General features: G+C 39.7%; 2 protein-coding genes across 2 annotated transcripts; both read left to right on the top strand.

Moving 5' to 3' along the window:
- The first annotated feature begins 949 nt into the window (after positions 1-949).
- LOC148100325 (SH2 domain-containing protein 3C-like) lies at positions 950-6,644 on the top strand. The gene is made up of 4 exons (XM_087848790.1): positions 950-1,482; positions 3,760-3,871; positions 3,992-4,201; positions 5,558-6,644. The coding sequence occupies exons 1-4, from the start codon at positions 1,321-1,323 to the stop codon at positions 5,725-5,727; spliced, it is 654 nt and encodes a 217-aa protein (XP_087704916.1). The 5' UTR covers positions 950-1,320; the 3' UTR covers positions 5,728-6,644.
- Positions 6,645-9,260: 2,616 nt separating this feature from the next.
- Positions 9,261-17,816, top strand: tor2a (torsin family 2, member A). The gene is made up of 5 exons (XM_006797690.3): positions 9,261-9,429; positions 9,902-10,167; positions 10,712-10,887; positions 11,148-11,275; positions 14,635-17,816. The coding sequence occupies exons 1-5, from the start codon at positions 9,309-9,311 to the stop codon at positions 14,877-14,879; spliced, it is 936 nt and encodes a 311-aa protein (XP_006797753.2). The 5' UTR covers positions 9,261-9,308; the 3' UTR covers positions 14,880-17,816.
- Positions 17,817-22,018: the final 4,202 nt, after the last annotated feature.

Here is a 22,018-nt window from a genome sequence, read left to right as displayed (position 1 = left end):
TTGTGTTTCCTCTTTGTTTCTTTTTTCTTCTTATTATAACGATGTCACTTTTAATGTGAGGGGAGTGAACTGATCCTGACTGCACGAGTACGGCACACAGGTGCAGATCATTTTTGTAATCTTAAACAGTTTTGCTCTTTATTTATCAAAAAGTGTAAATAAACGTTTATTTCACTGGAGGTTGTTTTATTGAATAAAAACAGTCATGCTTGTGAGCTAGCTGGCAACTCGAGCCGCGCTGCAGCATACACACCAACATGCCTCACTTTCCCCGGGCCATATAACAAAGCCAACCTCCTACTTTTTGTGGTCTATTTAGCTGTAAATTTCCCTCTCTGCCTTTGACATGTCGGTGCTGAAGGTTTTCTAAATCACTGCCCTACTGTTTCAACGCTTCCACCATTAAAGCTTTTACCTACAGGCTTGAGGGGGTTACCGATCACTCCCCAATGTCAGTCTGTGTGTGGCATATTTCTGTGGAGTGATGAACTCGGGCCCTAAATGCCAAACTCTTCCTGTATTCTTCTGCTGTGGTGAATTTACATTTCAAAGTGAATCACCTGCTTCTAAACCCAGTTACAATCAGGAAAATGAAATTAACAAAACCACTTCAGATTTTTGACACTCATTAGTTAAACTGCAGGAAAAGACATAAAGACCTGGATGACCTGTAACTTTGCGATTCTAAATTCAGATAAAACGGAGGTTATTGTAATAGGACTGAAAAATCTAATATGATGAGAAATATGATATCTTACTCCAGATCGCATTACTTTGGCTTCCAGTAACAGTGTGAGGAACCTTGGAATATGTCTTCCATTTGCGCAAAACCTCTAAAATACCTGTTTAGTTGTAAACTTGCTAGACTAGAGAGACCAACCTGGCTTTGTTACCAGGCTATAAGACTTTCTGCTGTTAAGTGGGGCATTTATACACAGGAGTCTGTGGGGTTTGGGTCATTTTTGTAGTCAGGCTCAAGTCATTAGGGAAACTGCCGTTTTTGGGACTTCTGCTTCGGCTTCCTTTTTCAGCCACAAAAGTTGTTACTTGAGTGTCACAACAGCAATGACATGGTGTGTTATTCATAATTTATTCATAGTAATTTATAATTCTTTCCAACTTTTTTTTTAGCCTTCTTTTAACTACGTGATTTATTTAGTCTGTTTGAAACCATATGTCTGCTTTCCCTTTCAATGTTGTCTCCCTATTCCTGCTGTTGGAAGTCTTGTTCTGACTTTAAGGACCTCTTTAAGCAAAGTGTGATCACTGCGTGGGCTGATATGATGTGATATAACATAACATTCCTGCAGGTTTCAAACCATGTCGATTATGTTGGCTGTGCACGTGTTGGGCTGCACGGGGACGACTGAAGAACGAGCCTGCCTGCTTCACAAAATCATCCAAATCGCTGCCGAGCTCAAGAGCACAATGGGCAATATGTTTGGCTTCGCTGCAGTCATGAGAGCCTTGGAGCTTCCGCAGGTAAACATGCACTGCACGGAGCTTTGGTTATTTGTGTTCATGAAGATAGGGGAGGCACGCAGGAAACAGCCGGAAGAGCAAGGGATGTGTAACAAAGGTTGCCCGGGGTAAAGTTAAACCAGGGTATAGGTAAGAGATTAACAAATATTGACTTAATGGAACAGCGTAGTACAATAAACAGGAGGCTGTAACCAGTGGCGGTCCTAGCCTTTTTGGCGCACTAGGCGAACCCCCCCGCCCTCACATACACACATAAACTTTATGTGTATGTGTGTGTATAAATGTGTGTATAAATATTAAGGATTGTACATAAAACATAACAAACATAAAACTGTTGTCGGAACCATACTGAATTTCACCAGAGAAACATACACACACGCACACATATGAAGAGAGAGAGAGTGAGTATGCATATGCAAACAGCTACCAGACAGCCATCATAATTTGTCATACAATGAAAACAGGACAAGTCAACAATTGACAATGACTAATTAATATTAAAACATAATCTGTAACATTGTTTGGAGTTTAGTCTGTTACTTTTACTATTTTTACCATTTCTTCTTGGAGCAACTGTAGCCCACATCATTTCTTTAGGGGTTAATAAAGCATTTTGATTCTGATAGTTTCAGGATACATGACCTGCCATTATCCAATGACACATCTGATTACCTGTATCTTTTGCTTGTTTCTCCTCCTCTTCTTTTCTCTTTTTTCTAAGCTGAGCACCTGATGGTTTTGAACTTTTCTTGTCCATCTTGGTTTTAATTTTGCACTCCAGTAGGAACACCCATTCCCCAACCCGAGGATCACCACAACATAACCTAATAGACCTACACCTTAGTTCACAGATTCACTTTGTCTAGGGTTTATGTCTGGGATTTCGCACAACCCAGGATTCAAATCATGAATACATAATGGGCTTGGACTGACAACATTATGAATGAAATGTACTCTATTTGGAAGCAGCCGGCTGCCTGCCCTTTCGACGGGTTGTGTGTGAGACTTTAAATCATCAAACTATAAATTTTAAATTGTTATTGATCCCTTTACCCCTGGTCCTAAAGTGTATATTTATTTTCTTACTCTTCTTATATTTATTGTTTGTTTACTTGCACTGCTGTAACTGGAGCCTCGTCGTCTCGTCTCTCTATATACTGGACTGTATGTAGCGGAGATGACAATAAAGTTATAAAGGCGTAAAGGCGATCATGGCTCAAAGAGTTGGCAGTTCGTCTTGTAACCGGAAGGTTGCCGGTTCGAGCCCCGGCTCGGACAGTCTCGGGCATTGTGTCCTTGGGCAAGACACTTCACCTACCGCCTACTGGTGATGGTCAGAGGGGCCAATGGCGCGATATGGCAGCCTCGCTTCTGTCTGTGGCTACAACTGTAGCTGCCTCCACCAGTGTGTGAATGTGAGAGTGAATGAATAGTGGAATTGTAAAGCACTTTGAGGGCCCCGAAAAGTCCTATATAAATGCAATGTGTCTGTGAAGGTTCTCAGTCATCCAGGTCATTGTAGTCAAAGGAGCTTGCAAAGAAAAGCGTCTGGACTTCTTTAAGTTGCTTGAAGACGTTTCACCTCTCATCTGAGAAGCTTCTTCAGTTCTAAGGTCAAATGGTGGAGAGTCCCAGATTTAAACCTAGTGGGAGTTTCCCCCCAAAAAATATAAATGCAATCCATTATTATTATTACTGTGACTCACCTTTAGTGAAGATGCTTAATTTCAGGAATAGCTAAGAGGCCCTCTGATATTTAATGTTATCGCTTACATGATTTAGCCTTCGGCCTTCTTTTGGGTTTCCCTGCCTCAAGGTGTCAGGCTGTAAAATGTCACAATTCTGATATCAGTGTGCTTTATCACATCCTCAAACAAAAGGTGCAAAGTCATTTATTGATAACTTATTAACCTTTCAGTGATTTTATTAACTCAAATGCAGAAAAGTTTCTTCATTTTATATTTTTTCTTAGTTATTATTAATATATATTTTTAACTTGGCCTGTCTTTTCTGGCAAAGTTTCTGTACATATTCAAAACTGTCTTTACATAAAAAAAGACATCACCTCTGAATATTTTTAGGAATCATATACATCTCAACTATATTTTCAGACTGAAAAAAAATAAAGACAGGGACAATTTCCATAAGATTAGCTGTCAAACAATTGTGGGTTCAGCTGTGCGGGTAATGCAAATAGTAAGACAAATTGAATAAAACAAATATATACAAAACAAGAGGAAGGAACAAAAGCAATAGTGTTGTTCTTCGGTCTTTCAGGTGTCCCGTCTGCAGGAGACTTGGATGGCGTTACGGCAGCGGCACACAGAAGGCGCCATTCTCTATGAAAAAACACTCAGGCCATTTATGAAGAGCCTGAACGATGGAAGAGGTAGAGCGTCTCATGAACTCGACACCACATGATAAAAGCATGGAGAAACCATTCCTGCTCATATCTTGGTGCTACACCATTGTTTCCACAACAAACATGATCTCTGTATCTGTCTTTCAGAAAGCTGTCCACTGTCCAACACCACTTTCCCCCACATCCTCCCTCTTCTGACTCTGATGGAGAAGAATGCGGTGGTGGGTGAGGAGGGGACAGAACTGTGGGAAACGGTGGAAGTTGGGGTGGAAGTGGTCATGTTCCACCTCGGGGCGGCGAGAACCATTGCCCAGCTAGGGGGCATCTACCGCTCTAACGCTGAGAGCAAACTACAAGGTGAGAGACGAAAACAAAATGCAGTATGTCTGCTTTATAACATTAGCAAAATAAATACAAACCTTTAGAAAATTTAAACACGAAAGACCGCAGGGATCCGTCTTGGGACCTGCTGTATTTACTCTCCACACACTTGTTCCACTGCAGGAACACGGATCGCATGTTAGGTGCTGCAGCTTACTGCTGTTCTTCATGTTGTTTCTAATGCGCTTTCACTTTTCTTTCTTTTCTTTTTTTAATACCGCTTTCCTCCAGTTTTACCAGAAAAGTAGCCTAGCATTTCTTAGCAGCCACTTAAGCGTTGGTAGCCTAGAGCATGTATTTTTTTTTCAATCTGGAAAAAGTCCAACACAGTAGTTCCAACCAGGTGGCAACCTGCAATAAAAATATAATAAAGTCAGATTGAGGCATGCATGAAATGCATGCAAGTCAAACTACATTTGAAACCTTTTATTGAAGAGACTGGTACATGCTGCAGCATTAAATAATCTGATTATAAAAAATAATTAGGAAAAGTGTTGTAATTTCCTAAATCCCATTCTAAGGTCATTCTTGAGCTGATGGGTTATTTTAAGTTGAAGTTTATATTATTATTAATCAGTAATAAATAGCTTCACGACTGGTTGGCCAAATGAACAACCCAAGGCTGTATAGTGAACTGCAAGGACTTACTCTTTCACTTCTCCTGTAAATAAACTCTTCTTTTCTTCTTCTGCTCCTGATGGGGTCTCCATCCATCTCACCCTATGCCCATCATCCTCTGCTGTCACGCCAACCCTCTGCATGCCAAATCTTTTCTGTGGTCTTCTTCTCTTCCTCCTGCCTGGCAGCTCAACGTTCAGCATCCTTTGTCCATTACATCCACTATCCCTCCTCTACATGTCCAAATCATCTCAGTCTTGCCTCTCTAAGAAACCGCTCAACCTGGGCTGTCTTCTGATACTCTTTTCCTGTCTATCCCGGTCACTTCCAATGTCTTTGTCTTGTCTTTTTGTCATGGGCACCGCCTCTAAACCATGCATCATAGCAGGTCTCAATACCATCTAGTAAAACTTCTCTTTCGCTCTGGCTTCTGTCACACATCACCCCTCATGCTCATCCACACCCGCTCCACCCTGGCTTCACTCTCTTCTTCACTTGTCTGTTCTGATGGTTAACCTCTGATATTTAAACTCTACCTTCATTACCTCTGCTCCTTGCAGCTTCCCTGTTCATCCCTCTCATTCACACATTCTGTTCTTGTTCATGTTTGAGACAGGTCCAGTTACAGGGACCTCTGTGGTAGAAATGGTAGTCCTCTTGTTCCTCTCTACACTCCTGTGCTGCTAATAATGTTAAACTGATGTGATGTTGCAGGTTTCCGGGAGCAGGCCGAAGTCCTGGAGCTTTTCCTGACCGATTTCCAGATGCGGCTGCTGTGGGGGAGCCGGGGGGCCGAGGAGAAACAGGCTCTGCGATACTCTAAGTTTGACCAGGTGCTCACCGCCCTGTCCAACAAGCTGGAGCCACCCATCAGACGACACTGACCCCAGCACTGTTTTTAGAGGCCTTGTTTATGAGCTCATGCCTACATACATGGACAATTACTGTGTTGGACACTGAGAAGCTCCTCCACTGAAAGCTCATTAAAAGGGAAAGCGCTGTGATCTTTCAAACAAGGAGGCTTCCTAAGCGTGTAGACACCAGAACGAAGCAGTGCACCCACTTAGTTCAAATCTGTCACATGTAGCAGACCGGGATACTTGAAGAGTGAGACTGAAATTTTATAAATGCTTACCTTCCCGTACCAGCACTTTTCCAGTTCCTTTTAAGCTAAACTGATGTAGCTCAAGGTTGAGGAACTTTATCTGAAAGCTTCAGCAGAATGACGACAGCTTGTGAAAGAAACCACTAAATGCTTTGATGGAGTCTCCAGAGGGTGTTTTTATTTTTGACTGAGGACTTGCACTGCTTCAACAACGTCACAGATCAACATTGTCCTGTGTTAGTTTACCTAACAAAGGACTGCATCTACTCCACAGTGGCACAGGATGACATGATTTGGAAGTGTAAATATGTGGTGCTATTTGAGGTTACCGAGGCTGTGCCTCAGTCTGATAGGCTCATGTTTGTAAATGTTTGAATCTCCCTAAAGGCTGGACCTTAGCTAAATCCACAAACATATGTCACATTGTAGAATGTAATAACAGAATAACTTTTTGTATCTTTTCAATTATTAGGATTTTATAATTTGAAGAGAATATTAAATGTAACCTGGGGTCAGTTTGTGTTTCCTCTTTGTTTCTTTTTTCTTCTTATTATAACGATGTCACTTTTAATGTGAGGGGAGTGAACTGATCCTAACTGCACGAGTACGGCACACAGGTGCAGATCATTTTTGTAATCTTAAACAGTTTTACTTTTTATTTATCAAAAAGTGTAAATAAACGTTTATTTCACTGGAGGTTGTTTTATTGAATAAAAACAGTCATGCTTGTGAGCTAGCTGGCAACTCGAGCCGCGCTGCAGCATACACACCAACATGCCTCACGTTCCCCGGGCCATATAACAAAGCCAACCTCCTACTTTTTGTGGTCTATTTAGCTGTAAATTTCCCCTCTCTGCCTTTGACATGTCGGTGCTGAAGCTTTTCTAAATCACTGCAATCAGGAAAATGAAATTAACAAAACCACTTCAGATTTTTGACACTCATTAGTTAAACTGCAGGAAAAGACATAAAGACCTGGATGACCTGTAACTTTGCGATTCTAAATTCAGATAAAACGGAGGTTATTGTAATAGGACCGAAAAATCTAATATGATGAGAAATATATTTTACTCTGGATGGCATTACCTTGGCCTCCAGTAACACTGTGAGGAACCTGGGAATATGTAGGACTACTTGCTACCATTTGCGCAAAACCTCGAAAATACCTGTTTACTTGTAAACTTGTTATTAATCTCTGTCTCTCTTCCCCAGCATGCCTTTTGTCCTGTCTTCCTCCCCTCACCTCAATCGGTCACTGCAGATGGCTCCGCCCCTCCCTGAGCCTGGTTCTGCTGGAGGTTTCTTCCTGTTAAAAGGGAGTTCTTCCTTCCCACGGTCGCTAAAGTGCTTGCTCATAGGGGGTCATATGATTGTTGGGGTTTTCTCTGTATGTATTGTAGGGACTACCTTCCAATATAAAGTGCCTTGAGGCAACTGTTACTGTGATTTGGCGCTGTACAAATAAAATTGAATTGAATTAAAAATTTGTGTACATAAGTACAAAAACCATACAAACAAATCATGGAAATACATCATTAAAAATGTGTCTGTGCCAAAACCCATATATATAAACCCAGGTAGAGAACACTGAACAATAAGTTCAAGTTTTAAGTGAAGATTCTAAGTTTAAAAACTCAAGCAACAGGAGCAACAGCATAAATTAAAAGAGCTGCAGAAGATGGAGAAGAAACGTGTAGAGATAACACATCACAAGAGAATGACAGGTCTATTTTTACACTGTGAGCTGAACAGGGATGGGAAACAGGAGACAGCTGGAAGCAATGAAGACCATCAGTCAAAAAGTCTGAGTCAAGAAACTAGAGAAAATGATCAGAGTATAAAGGAAAACAACCCAACTACAAAGAACAGCAAGAAAACTCTCATTAAAAATGATACAGTGGAACACTGGTTAGGTGAAAAGAGTCCCTAGAGTGATAAACCAAAGACAGGAAGTTAAAACTTAAACACTAAAACGCTCAAAGCACATCCTGTGCTGAAGCAGCACCAACATTCCTTAGTCTGTTTCCCAAACCTCAAAAACATAAACCTGAGGAACTGAAGGTATACACCCAATTACCATTATTCAAGATGTTTTAAAATGTAACATTGCAAAATATTGTATTTTAATCATACGCATGAAACGTAGGTCACTGTTAATAAAACTACAAAAACAGACATCTCACTGAGGTGCATATCTTGCTGGGAAGTGTGCTGTCCATGACAAAAGTAAGGCGGAAAAAACCCCATACAAACAAATTAAGTTATTTTATTTTGCAAGGATCCAGAATGTTATAACACATGACTCCATCAAAAATCATTTTCACATTAATAGCTCCCTCTGCTGTATGCAGGACACAACTTGATTTTATAGCTCTGGGGTTTTTTTGTGTTTTGTTTTGACTTGCTAATAGAAGACCTTTCACAAACACAAACACATTTTATTTGCATTTTTCAAAAATCTACATGCATAATTACATAAAATGGATATTAAACATGTTTAAGAAATTAGTGCGAATTGCATTTTTAAGTATGATATTTTAACCCAGATGGTTTGTCTCTGTTTCATTTGGAGCTACAACAACAAAGTTTATTTTAATATCCTGTTGTTTAAAGTTCCTAGAAAGTATGGAATCATACCAGGTAAATAAGTAAATAAATAAATAAACATCAAAGTGATAAAAAAAAAAAGAGGTTTAGAGCCATCCCATTTAGGTTTATGAATATAAATTATATAACCTATTACTTTACACCATGTTTCCTATTTTTACCCATGTTCCAGTATGCAAGATTCTATTGATCTATTTATCTAGTAAAATTGAAGGCTACATTATGTATGTGGCCTTTCCGCACTTATTAGTCTACCTTCTGCTTCTGTTTCACTGTTACCTAAACGCCATATGGAATATCTGTGAATTAACTGGAGGTCTCAGGTTTAGGTTTGATGTTTCGACTAAAAACAAGAAAGTTTGTGACTTGTTAGCAACAACCCTGTTAAACTTGGTGTCACAACTTTCTTTCAGACAAACAAACAAACAAACAAAAAATCCTGATACCAGACCGTTTCGACCTCTTATTCCCCATTCCAGTTAAAATAAACGGTAGACCAGAAACTGCGTCTATCATGTCAGGCAGATTTCTAGTAAAGTTTGCCAAAGTCTTGCGTTTTTCTGGACTGTGATCCTCCAACGTGTCTTACAATTCACGCCCCGTGCTGGATGATCTCTGGGAATTGTAGTCCAGTTTGTCACTGAGCTTCGTCTTTCTGCGCGCCTTCCGGGGAGGAAAAAACTACAAAATCAGCCGGTAGCGATAAGGAGAAGCTCCAAACTGAGCTTTTCTGTCTGCAAGCAGGCAGCCAAAATGTTGGCGACACTGTTAGTGCTGTTTTTGTTCTTTTGTAACCCAGTCTGCTGCGTTTTCCAGAAACTATACTGCACCATCTCGGACAGCTGCGACTGTGACTTTAAGCCGAATATTAGAGGTGAGACGTACTTGTGGATGCTAACCTACGGAGGCTGCTTCGTGTTAGCCAGCTAGCTTTGTACCAAAACAAAGTGCAAACAGCTTGTTAATGAAACCGTACTTTATTGTTGCTGTATTATACTATATATGTTTCCTATAAAAATTATATCCGCTAACTTCTTTTTGTTTTTTTAGTGTACAGTGTTCCCGAGGAAGCAATTAAGGCTTTCATTGTAGCTTATTCCTGCTTTTCTAACTGGTATGCTAGCTGGCTGAATACAAGAAATCTCTTACAATATCTGTAATTAAATTAGCTAGTTGTCTACTTTGCAGGTTTTTCATGACAACAGCCACGAGAAGTAGATTTTTCTTGCTTTGTTTTTTCTTGCTCTGCTCTGTTTAACCCTTTATTGTGGTTATTACAGGGCACCCCACCCCTCTAGTATCGCACGAAGAAAGATTGTGACTGTCCTTTTTTTTCTGATCGCCAGACTTGGAGTGGGACCTCTACAAGAATGTCTATGGACAGCATCTGGCTCAAGACATTGTGTCAGAGGAGGTGGGAAGGTTCCTTCATAATAAAAGCCCCAGTCAGCCACTGGTGCTGTCTTTCCACGGCTCCTCTGGGACGGGAAAGACGCTGGTCAGCTCTATGCTGGGAAATCATCTGTACGGCTCAGCCATGAGCAGCCCGTATGTCCACCAGTTTGTCCCCACGCTGCACTTCCCCTTGCCCCACCAAGTCAAGCACTACAGGGTATGTTGAGAAAGACAAATGGTTATATCTAAAATCAGAAGTAATGTACTAGTTGTTTTATTGTGTGTTCACTATAAAATGTTTGTTGACCATAACAAAGGGAAGTTTGAATGCTGTCATTCCTAATGTGCAAACAGGACTCTGCTTTCTTCTTAGGAGCATGCATTCAGAACTTACGAGACAGTCCTGTGATTTTGCTCCCAATTTCAGGGAAGATGGGCTGGTCAAAACAAAAATGATCACACAAGTAGACACAAAAAAGATACTTGACTCATATGATCATTTTTGTTTTATGTTCAGCAGACTCTGTCTATAGAATTAACTAAGTGGGAATTAGTTAGTAATCATTTAATTATATACTAAAATTTCACAAGCGAGTGCCGCCTTTTAGACAACAGTATTTGCAGTTATACATGTTACACAGCCTATAATTAAGTAATAAAAGCAGAACAGCAGCAGATGTAATTAAAAGCATTGTTAGTTGCAGTCATAGGTGATGTGTTGGGAGCTTGTGAAATTAAATATCCATCCTTTGGTTTTGTAGGAGGAGCTGAAGGACTGGGTGCAGGGAAACCTGACGGAGTGCGCTCGCTCCGTTTTCATTTTTGATGAGATGGAGAAGATGCCTCCAGGCCTCATTGATGTCCTGGAGCCTTTCTTGGGTCCGTCTCATGTTGTATTTCGCACCAACTACCGCAAGGCGATATACCTCTTTATCAGGTACTTAACACTCCCCTAATGCAGTGAGGCATGTCCAGTGTTTAGCTTCCTAAAGCACCAAGAAGGATCTATATGACACTAATTCTGTGGATATGAACTCTCTCCAAAAGAAGTTGTTGTATTCTCTTTGTCAAAATAACTTAAAGCTTTCATGAACGGTTAATGCTCAAAACTTTATTTCTCTCCCGGTGATGCTTAAAGAAAAGGTTTTTTTTAATTACAAAGGGACGGGCAGCTTATTTTGTGTTTCTTGTGTGCAGCACTGCAGGAGAGGAGGTGATAAACAAAGTGGCTCTGGAGAACCGTCAGGCTGGACGAGAGAGAGAGGAGATCAAATTGGACAACCTGCAAGAGGCCATCGCACAGGCAGTTTACAACAATAACACAAGTAAGACTCATTTTACATGTTTAACTACTCCACACTCTTAGGGTAAGGCGGTTTCATCTCAAACCCCTTCAGAGTTTGATTAAAGTTCAGTATTTTCTGTGTATAGGATAGAATAAAACAGAATAGAATGGCCCTTGTCGTTGTACATGTACAACGAAATTGTGGGAGTTCTCAGCTGATCAACTGAGAACTGAATAAAATATAAATAATAGTAAATATAGTAGAAATAACAAAAAGGAGAAATATAGACAAAAACAAGAGGAAGGCAAATATTAGAGAACAAGTTGCAAAGTGCTTGAAGTAGAAAAAGTAACAATAACTATGATAAAATGTTAATGTTTTCTATTTACAGAGCACATAAAATGCTTTACAGATCAATACTTACGTTCAATAACATTTAAAGGGAGAAATAAATTAAAAAAGAAGTAACTGACCTTGTGCACGAGAAAATGCTAACTTCCTGGTTTGAGACCGGATGTGGGGTTGTACATTTCCGGTAGCTTTACTTTGCGGTCAATCGCTACTGCGAAGATATACTCCAAAATCATGTCCAAAACTCGAAAACGGAAAGATCGCGTTAAGTTACAAAGAGCAGAAGGTGGGAACACTCACCACTGTTGTGTCATAAAAAATCTAATGATCAATTTTGACGTTTAAAGAGTTTAGATCGATCAGTTGTTTACATCACTCAACACAAGCAGAACTGCATCACTGCAGCAGAAGACACATCGTCCACATTCAGAAGCACATCTCTGTATAGTGACTGGTCTTATGATTAAAACAGGCAAATGTTCAGCATTCAAACTACAGGTGAAGAATAGTAGGGCTGGGTATCGTCACTGATTTCTAGAATCGATTCAATTTCGATTCACAAGGTCCAGAATCGATTCGATCCACGATTCGATTTAATTCGATTCGATTCGATTCACTTCGATTTGAATCTGGGAAATTTTGACAGTCAGAAATATTATAATTCAGATCAGTACATTTACATATTTTTGTATCTATAAAAAGGAAGCTGACACACGCAAGACTTTATCAAAGGTGTGAGCATCACAGCAGAGGCCTTTGTGTCAAAGTAGCTGAAGATAAAACACAGAAACACATGAAGGTGATTTTTCCTGGCCTGGGATTTTATAAAAATATTCTGCAGTACATCAAAAACGAAAGAAAACCATTAATCAACATATGAACATCACCTCTGAAGTTACAGCGGTTTTATTAGAGACATGGCTAAGCCTTTTGCATTTTGCATAATTTTAAAAAGTTTAAATTTGTTCAGCATTGAACGGCAGAAATTAGGTTTTCTTTTCGGAAGTATATAAAACGGAAAGAAAAAAAAAAGTCGGCCGATAGCCTGTAAACAAAGGTAGACTTGTGCGTAACAAGCAAGCGAATAATGCAGAAAACCATACAGAGAGAGAGGGGGAGAGAGAGAGAGAGAGAGAGAGAGCTGCATCATGGTAGAAGCAAAACAGTAAAAGTAAGAGTGAATACATGACGATGTTTATGTGAAGCGTAGTTTGGATCTTCTTTTGCTGCTGGTTCGGTCAATATTGTTTGGAGAGACATCAAACTAACAGCTTTACAATCAGCTCATAAAGGGCGTGAACACAAAGCGCGGACCCGCCGACAGATCAGAATCAGCGGGCTGTCGGCTTTCAGCCCCGACTGTGAGAAATTCGACATCTGATTCTGATCCGCGGGCTGCGCTGTGTGTTTAAGTCTTGCAGAATCCGTGTTCCTGCTCTCATTTACTGTTTTAGCTGTTTGGTGGTTGTTGAAGTTTTGTGAGATTTCACCAGAGATTCTGGCATTTCGGGCAAAATAAATTTATATTAAAAAATCGATTCAGGATTTTAATGAAACGATTTTACGTAATCCAAGCCAGAATCGATTTTAATCGATAAATCGATTATAAAAACCCACCCCTAAAGAATAGTCAAACCAGATGTTTCCCCGTTATGTCGAGTTCAGCTAGTCAAGTACACACCTACACAGCATGTTAACAAACTGTGAAAAAAGCCACACAAAAAGTGAATGATTGCTGGTGACGGTTTCTATACATTAGTATGTACGAAGGGTATGTTGTGACTTACCTTCAAAATGACAGTGGTCCCTCGCTATAACGCGGTTCACCTTTCACCTCGCTGTTTCGCAGATTTTTTTAGTGCAAGTTTGCATGCTTTTTTTTTTTTTTTTTTTACGTCACATTGCGTCCTGATCGCTGCAGACGATCTCCTCCGTGACGTCTCTCCTGTACAGTACAGAATCGCTGCATCGATCAGTGTGACTCTGAAGTGCAGTGCTGTATGTCCACGATGTCCACGAAACGTTTTGCACCGTCAAAAAATAAAATTGGCTACTTGATTTCACCTATCGCTGGTTATTTTTAGAACATAACACCCGCAATAAACGAGGGACAGCTGAGAAATATAACATTTGAATCCCTTTTCTCTTTTGCCCTGAGGCTCGGGGAAAATATATCGACAAGTCGATGAACATCATTTACAGATATATTGGGTAAATGCCCGAGACATCTATAGAAATGTAAATCGCCGCTTGATTCATTCATTTGCTTAACTTGTTTCAGACCGTAAACAGGGCGCGAATAGGACATCGGAAACAAAGCTCCCCACAGGAGTTTCCGCACCGGAAGTAGCATATGCTAACGTGCACATAGTCAACTGCAATCAAATTAAATGGGTCATGAACGCTTGGCCAGTAGGCTATAGCCTCAGCACCAGATAACAGTCACATGAGAGCCTGGACAAAGACTCAGATTGTTGAGTAAAGGTCTCTTAGTTCAGATATGTAGCACAGAGAGAAGCCATGAAGGACCTTGAAATAGATCCTAAAATCAATTCTAAGTCATACTGTGAGCCATTATCAGGAGGTTTAGGGAAAGGTGTGATGTGATGACTCCGGCTTCTGTACAAACTGGATTTTCAGTTGAAGCAGGTGAAGATGTATGTTGAAAGTGTGAGAAGGTTAAGACATTTTAAATGCTGGTGTCAGGAGGTAAAATAGTTTTTTTCATGTCAGTGTTCTCGCCTTGGTTTGTTCAAACACAGTGTTTTTGTTTTTTTACTGCATGTTCACTAGAAGAGGAAGAAGGCAGCGATACTGATGCTTTGGTGCTCTTCCAGAGCTAAAACTGGTCTTCTGACTTTGATTCATTTAATTTAATCATGAATATAAAATTAAAGCCCATAATAGAAGCAGCATCATCGCTCTGCAGCAGTGCATCATAATGAACACAGAAATTAAGCAGCCTCTTTGAGCTAATTTTCCAGTGCATTGCTGATGAAAGCTTTCATTACTTCAGTAACTGAAGTGAGTTTTTACCCCCCATTCAGGCGGCCTCTTCAAGTCCAACATCATTCAGCAGAAGCTCATCACCCGCTTTGTTCCCTTCCTGCCCCTGAGCCGATACCACGTCGAGCGCTGTGTGCACTCACAGCTCTGCCAGCGGGGCAGCTGCAGCCGCAACGACGTGGTGGAGGCAGTAGGGGGCGACATGAACTACACTCCAGCTAAGGGAAAGTACTTCTCCAGCACTGGCTGTAAGACTGTCCCTGCCAAAATCAACTTTTTCCTGTGAGCTGAGGGGAACTGGGTTTAACTTTTAGGACTGAAAGGGAAAATCTGAGAAAGATGCTCACATGCAGGTCAGAGCATCATCTGGAGGCTAGGATGCCCTGGGAGCATGAAATCAAGGGGAGTGGAACTCCTGACTGTCCGGATTTGCAATCAGTGAGTGTCTCCATGAAGGTATAGTTGGCGTTTTCTGACTTTTTCAGGAGTCATGCCACACTCTACCTCAAACCCAGCTCTACCTTTTAATTTTTATATATTTTTGTTGGTATGGTGTGGTTTCAGATTTCAAAGGCTTCAACTGGAAGTGATTAATTGATGTTTTCTTGTTTTTAGGCTCATTATTTATCCAGTCTTAATTTATTCTTTGTCAACACCGCCATCCCTTCACTGTCATACTGATGAGGAGTTGTCACAGGTGTCCAGAGCGGACTAAACAGCTGGAGGTTATTTGGTGAAAATGAGCGAAGACCTTTTTTTGTTTGTTTTGTCTTCATTTCATTTTTCTAATATTTTTTCCCAAAGGGGATCACACAAGATTGTTTTTAATGTTTTTGTTTTGGGTAACATTTGTTAGCAAAGGGCGCCTTCTGGAAGATTTTTGCTAAGTGTTGACTTTCGACGATCATTATCCAAGTTTTTCACCCGGATGAAGCGACATATTTGGCTTGTGGCAAAGAGAGCTTGACATGAAAGTACACGTCATCAGTCGCTTATTAGAAAGTAGAATAAATTTTAGGACTGAAAGATGTCACAGGATAAAGGAGCTCCTTTGCCAGATCATTTTAAAACAAATGAAAGTAGAAGAGATGAGTTTTACTTGGAAAAAAACCCCAACTTGTGTGCTGCAGCCCTGCAGGCTCGATGCCATATTTTGGGAGCATGTGACCACTTCTGCCATCAGGTGGCAGTAAAGACTTTGTTTTAGACAAGTGTAACGGAGGTGAAGCAGAGTTCACCAAGAGCTCAGTGCATTTTAATTCACTTACTCCCATGTGAACGAGTTCTGTAGTGCTTTTATTTTGTTTCATTGCTTTAAACTGTACTGTAAAGGCAGCAGGTAGGGAGGTTTTTAAAACACTGAAAGTGCACTTTATGGAGTATTAAAAAGACCTGATGTTCTTTGTCAATTATGAAATATTGCCAAAAGTTTGGATTGTTTACACCAAATTACTAATTATAAACTATTAATTTTTTCTTGTAATAAATTGCGTGTTAGATGCAGTGAAGAACAAGGGTAACGGAGTTCACAGGATGAAGATGAAATTCTTATCGTATCGGGGTGAAGGTTGGCACACACAGAGGCTCGTGAAACTCAAGACAGCCGCAGGGATCAGCGTTCATTAGCTTTGCTTTCAGTACAGAAAAGTCTAATAGTCAAATCAAACGCCAGTTTTTTTGATTGATTTTTACTTTTTCCACTCAGCTTTGCTGTGTTGCTATGGAGAAGGCAGACTCCAGGCTAAAACTCAGTCATGTTTTGTATGAAAATTTTTATGCCATCCATAATCGGCGACAGTTAGACTCCTCACACTACCATGGTTAATACAATCTCCACAACAAAATACTTTGGTTTTTGTCCTTGTTGTTTCTTCTGAGTTACACAAGTTTCAGCTTCTGGACATTCGTGACTGAAGCGTTTGAGGTATTGTGCACCTTTTACTGCTACAATGTAAAGCAAAAATAAAATTAATGGCACAAGAAAGTTGTTTTGTGCCTTTTGTCCAGTATTTATTTATTAAAACAGGGAGATTTCTCCGTTTTCTTGCATTTTAATGGAAAATATTCTTTTTACTTCTGAGAATATCAACAAATATTTCTGGAACAACTTCACCAATTCCAAGGTGCATGGAGAAGATCAAACATCTGATGGCATGAAGACTCAGGCAACAAGTTTTAGGGAACAGCTTTATTAGGTGACCAATGCTGGTTTTTTTTGGTCAGTTGATCCTGGTGAAGGCCACAAGCTGAAACGCGTTTGATGTTCCCATTACTTCTGTGAATATGACATGTAACTACAGCTTTATTTGTTTATTTATTTCTGATTCCGTTTTTTAACAATCACCACTCTGATTTCAAAGAAAAACAATAAAGGGTCCAATTACTTTTTGACCCTTTGGGTGCTTTATGTTGAATCAGGCAACTGGTCACTGCAGAGGTCACTGCAGGACTCCAGGCCTCAAGGGCCGGTGTCCTGCAGGTTTTAGATCTCACCCTGGGTCAACACACCTGAATCCTATAATTACTTCGTTACCAGGCCTCTGGAGAACTTCAAGACATGTTGAGGAGATAATTTAGCCATTTGAATCAGCTGTTTTGGATCAAGGCCCTGCAGGACACCGGCCCTTGAGGCCTGGCATTCCCCATTCCTTTGCTAAATTAATCTTCTTTTTTTTCGCTTAACCAACTCAAAGTTACACTCATTCTTTTGTTTATAATTTATTGTGATTTATTTGCCACATTGGAAACCCAAGTGCTCAGAGTGACTGAATCGAGAAGTTGTTTAACATAAATACATTCGGAGTTCTGTGTTTCTCATTCTGAGAAAATTATTCCTCCAATCATAATGACACTCATACTGAAAATGCTTAGTTAGACCCCACAATCACAAAAAACTAAGACATTTGCTGCTGCATTCATTGAAAAACTTTGAGGAGCAAGACCCCAAAAGGTTGATTTTGTTCATCCGGCCGTAGCATTTTCAGTGGGAGGAAAAACGCTACATCCAAGTGACTTCTTCAGTCTCAGCTGACTGCAGGAACAGAATCAACCTTTTGGGATTTACTTACCTGGATGATTGAGCATGCATCAAGACTTTGGTGGGCAAGACTGTGCATGAAAAAGCTGCTGTTAAATTTACTACACTGACGATGCTTTCTAAAGATAAGTCACTGTTTTGTACGGATTGAATCTGAATTGTAACTTGAATAAAAGCTTTTGAAAACTGAATTTGAATGAGTCTAATTTGAAATTGAATTTATGGTTTGAAAATGATCATCACTAAATTGAAATTGAATTTTATATTTTGAAAATGAATTGATTTGCTTTGAAACTGCATTTTATCCTTTAAAAATTCAGCTCTCGAATAATTTCAGATTCACTCTCACCATTCAGTTTCAGTTCTACAGTTCCAAAATTCAGTTCTACAGTTCCAAAATTCAGTTTTTTGGGACTTACATCCGGTTCCGGTTCAAGCACAGATTAATAGAACTACGTTTTACTAGCGGACCGAAAGTGTTACTGACAGGAATCTACAGCATCTTGAGCTGAATTAAGACTTCAGAAGTCATTCGTCATGTCGAATGACCAGCGGATAAACTCTCAGGTTGGTAATAAATGTATTACATGTATACGAACAAGCGTCATGTTAACAAATGATAGCCGTACAGTAACTTTTATGCTTATTGTAGCTGTTAGCTAAAAACGCTAATTTAGCGTAGTTTGCCCTGATTTCAGCTTTGACAAACAAATATGATCGACTGTTTCTAGTAGAATTCCAAAGTTCCCATCTTGGACCCTCTCAGAGCCCTGTATGCGTGCAGAGACCCCTACAGTAGGGAAACATGCAAAACGGTGTCCTAACCTTTGTATTTTAGCTTTATTTATGTCTTACACAGCACCCCAACTCTTTAGCTAACTTAATAACTTTAGCTAAAGTGAATAGTTAGTATAATTCATTAGTGCAGCATTACTGGATCACCTCTGTTTGATCAATTTAGTGATGATCATTTTCAAACCATGAATTCAATTTCAAATTAGACTAATTCAAATTCAGTTTTCAAAAGCTTTTATTCAAGTTACAATTCAGATTCAATCCGAGCAATTCAAATTCAAATTTAACTTATTCAAATTCAGTTTCTGATGGCACAGATTTCTGCCCATATAACTCAACAAGTAGATAATGGTCATGTAATACAACAACATGTTGTTCATTTAAAGCTCATCCTTTCTCAACATTATCCAGCACTGAAAACTGTATAAAAGCCTGTTTTTCTGGTATTTTATTACAAATTGCTTCAAAAAGGGTGAAGCATGATTTTTTTTATATCCACCTGTCCTTGATTGTGAATGACTGGAGCTGCTGTGTATCAGCTCTCTGTACGAGATGCGATGCTGATTAGATCTCTGAGAAAGACGTAGTTCTGATATCTCCTTGAGCAGGAAATTAATAGTTTCTCCATCGGAAATGAACAGGTGTCAGAGGTCTTCAGGAGGCTGTGTTTGTTCACTCTTTTCAGTCCGTGGAGCTACATTCTCACTTGTGTGGACATTTCTCTTAACTTACTTGACATTAGATCCAACTCATTTACGCATGACACCTCATTTTTACACTGAGTTGGCACAGTGGGGTGGTACTTGGCACCATCCTCTCACAGCAGGAAAGTCCTGGGTTTGAATCCTTTCTGTGTGGGTTCTCTCTGGTTTTATCTCACATGGTTATCATTTTCAAGTTTCAGAAAGGAGAATTGTCCTGGGTATGCTCGTTAATTAACAATTTGAGATTGACAAGTCATTAGCCGGTAGATCTGTCCCTTGCTGTCACATCTGGTTTCAACACAACAGCGGCTCAAATGCACGAAGCCTCGAAACTGGAGTTCACTAACCAATAGGTGACAGCACTGGTGAGTGGTTCTTCATCACTACCATTGACCATTTTGTAAATTAAAATTTAACGATCAAATTCTGGACGTTTCACTGGAGAAACAAAAGGGAAGGCTGGTGCAAGATGGTCTTGAAATATGGGAAAGTATAAACTTATTCAACAAATCACTGAATTTATAACTAACTCACATTATTTTATGTACAATTTGTGAAAAAGTTCTTGCATTGATTTCGATATAAATATTGGCAATACTTCACAGTCCCTAGACTAGATGTTCCTGTTCATGAGATTCTCATCCACCTAACCTAGACAATTATACCTGATAAACATCAGCACATCAGCTGATATTAGTATTTAGGTAAAAGCACCACCCCATCAGATTTCTTATCTACCCTCTATTGCAGGGGTGGGCAATCTCAGTCCACGAGGGCCGGTGTCCCTGCAGGTTTTAGATGTGTTCTCGAACCAACACAGCTGATTTAAATGGCTAAATTAGCTCCTCGACATGTCCTGAAGTTCTCCAGAGGCCTGGTAACGAACTAATCATGTGATTCAGGTGTGTTGACCCAAGGTGAGATCTAAAACCTGCAGGACACCGGCCCTCGTGGACTGAGATTGCCCACCCCTGCTCTATTGGGACACTGAGTAGCATGTAAATAAAAAAACAATGCAATAATTTGCAAATCTCATAAATGCACATTTTAATCACACAAAAAAAGAAAATATATATTTCAAAAGAGCTAGTTTTGAGTTTGATGGCAGCAAGATGTCTCAAAAAAGTTGAGACAGGGACAGCAAAATGCTGTAAAAAGTTGGTGTTACTTAAAGAAAACCGCTGGAGGAATATCATGTATTTAACTGGTGACAGGTTAGGATAGATGGAGATTAGTAACATGATTGGGAATGATACGAGCAACTTAGAAAATCAAAGTTTCTCAAAAGTAAAGGCAGAGGCTCAGTAATCCATAAAAAATGTATCTACAAATTGTGGAACAATTTTAATGATCTTCAGTATAAAATATCTCATCACCTACAGTACATGATATCAAAAGAGTCAGAGATTGTGTAATGGATAAAAGTTTGGAAACTAAATTGGATGCCTGTGATCTTATGGCCTGCAAGGCAACACTGGATTAAAAAACAGGCATGATTAATTCATAGAAATCATTGCATGGGCTCACAAACACTTCCACCAATCAGTGTCTGTGAACAGCTCATGGAGCCATCCACAAATGCAGAGCAAAGCTCCATTATATATGGAAGAAGTCATATCTGTACAGATCTCATTCTCTGGCCCGAAGCTTGTTTAATATCAACTGAGGCAAAGTGGAAAACAAGGATGCACCATCCTCCAGACTAAAGAGGAGAGTGGCCTTCTGGCTTGTTAAAAGCACTCATACTATCATTAACACTGTGGTTTCAAAGTATTCAGTGTTCTTACTTTAAAGTTTTGATATGTTTTCTATATTGTGAATAAAATAACTGTTTATGAGATTTGTAAACAATTGTATTTGTTTTTCTTTACATTTTACACTGTCTGGCCACGTTTTTTGGAATTGGCTTTTTCTAAATCCTACCACACAGTCGCCTAAACATGAGATTTAAAAATTAACCCTGGAGTCAAAACCTCGGGGTGAAAGTTATTTTTTAAAATTGACATCTTCATATGTTCATTTCAATTCAGTTTTATTGTGTCGCGCCCATTTTGCATGTGTGGACATGTGTTGCATTTTCTCTTTGCGTCTTACAGCTAAATGCATTCAGTAATTAGATAAGGGAGCACGAGAAAGAAGAGCACTCCAGTGCCAGAATACCTTTGTTGGTAGTGTGTGTGAGCAGCACTGTGCTTTGGGTTAACTTCTTGGGTTTCTCTTTGTGTGACAGACTTCTAGGTTTTGTTTGTCTTTATTTTAGGTAAACCTAACAGATGTAAACGGAAACTACCTTTATCCCTACACTGCACTTTCACACCATTCACGCTGTGGTATGTGTCAACACGACGTGTAGTTACGTTTCCTGTGAGGGAGGTGCACGTCAGGTTTCAACGTAGAGTTAAAATGATGTAAGTAACGATGTAGATCTGACACAGAAGTATAATTTACCTGTTTAAACAACACCTGGCAACTGTGGGGAGGAAGAACTCCCTTTAAACATGAAGAGGCAGAACTAGGCTGGTTAGAGTGTGAGCAGAAACTACACAAAATAAGGAATTGTGCCACATAAATTCATGGGAAAACTGGAGGAGAGGTGCATTGCTGGAAGTTTCCGATTTTTACCAGTATTCCCAGATGAAAGAAGGCAGACTTATTTGAATTAAAGAACATAAATTAATCACAAATCACCAAAAATATTAATCACAGAAGAACTGGAGTCATGTTGGTGTCATCCAAAGTAAGAATCATGCTGCACGGTGCTTCAGAGATTTGAGAACATGGTCGTTTCTCAAACATAATGAAGCAGTTTGGTTGTAGATTCATGTTAGGAGATGAGGTTGGCGTGAGACAAAATTCGGTTTAAATATTGTTTCTTCATTTTGTCAGATT

This window comes from Neolamprologus brichardi, chromosome 12, assembly GCF_056152115.1.
Source record: "Neolamprologus brichardi isolate AB-2024 chromosome 12, ASM5615211v1, whole genome shotgun sequence".
NCBI classification, from domain to species: domain Eukaryota; kingdom Metazoa; phylum Chordata; class Actinopteri; order Cichliformes; family Cichlidae; genus Neolamprologus; species Neolamprologus brichardi.
This window is presented reverse-complemented; position numbering and strand designations above follow the sequence as displayed.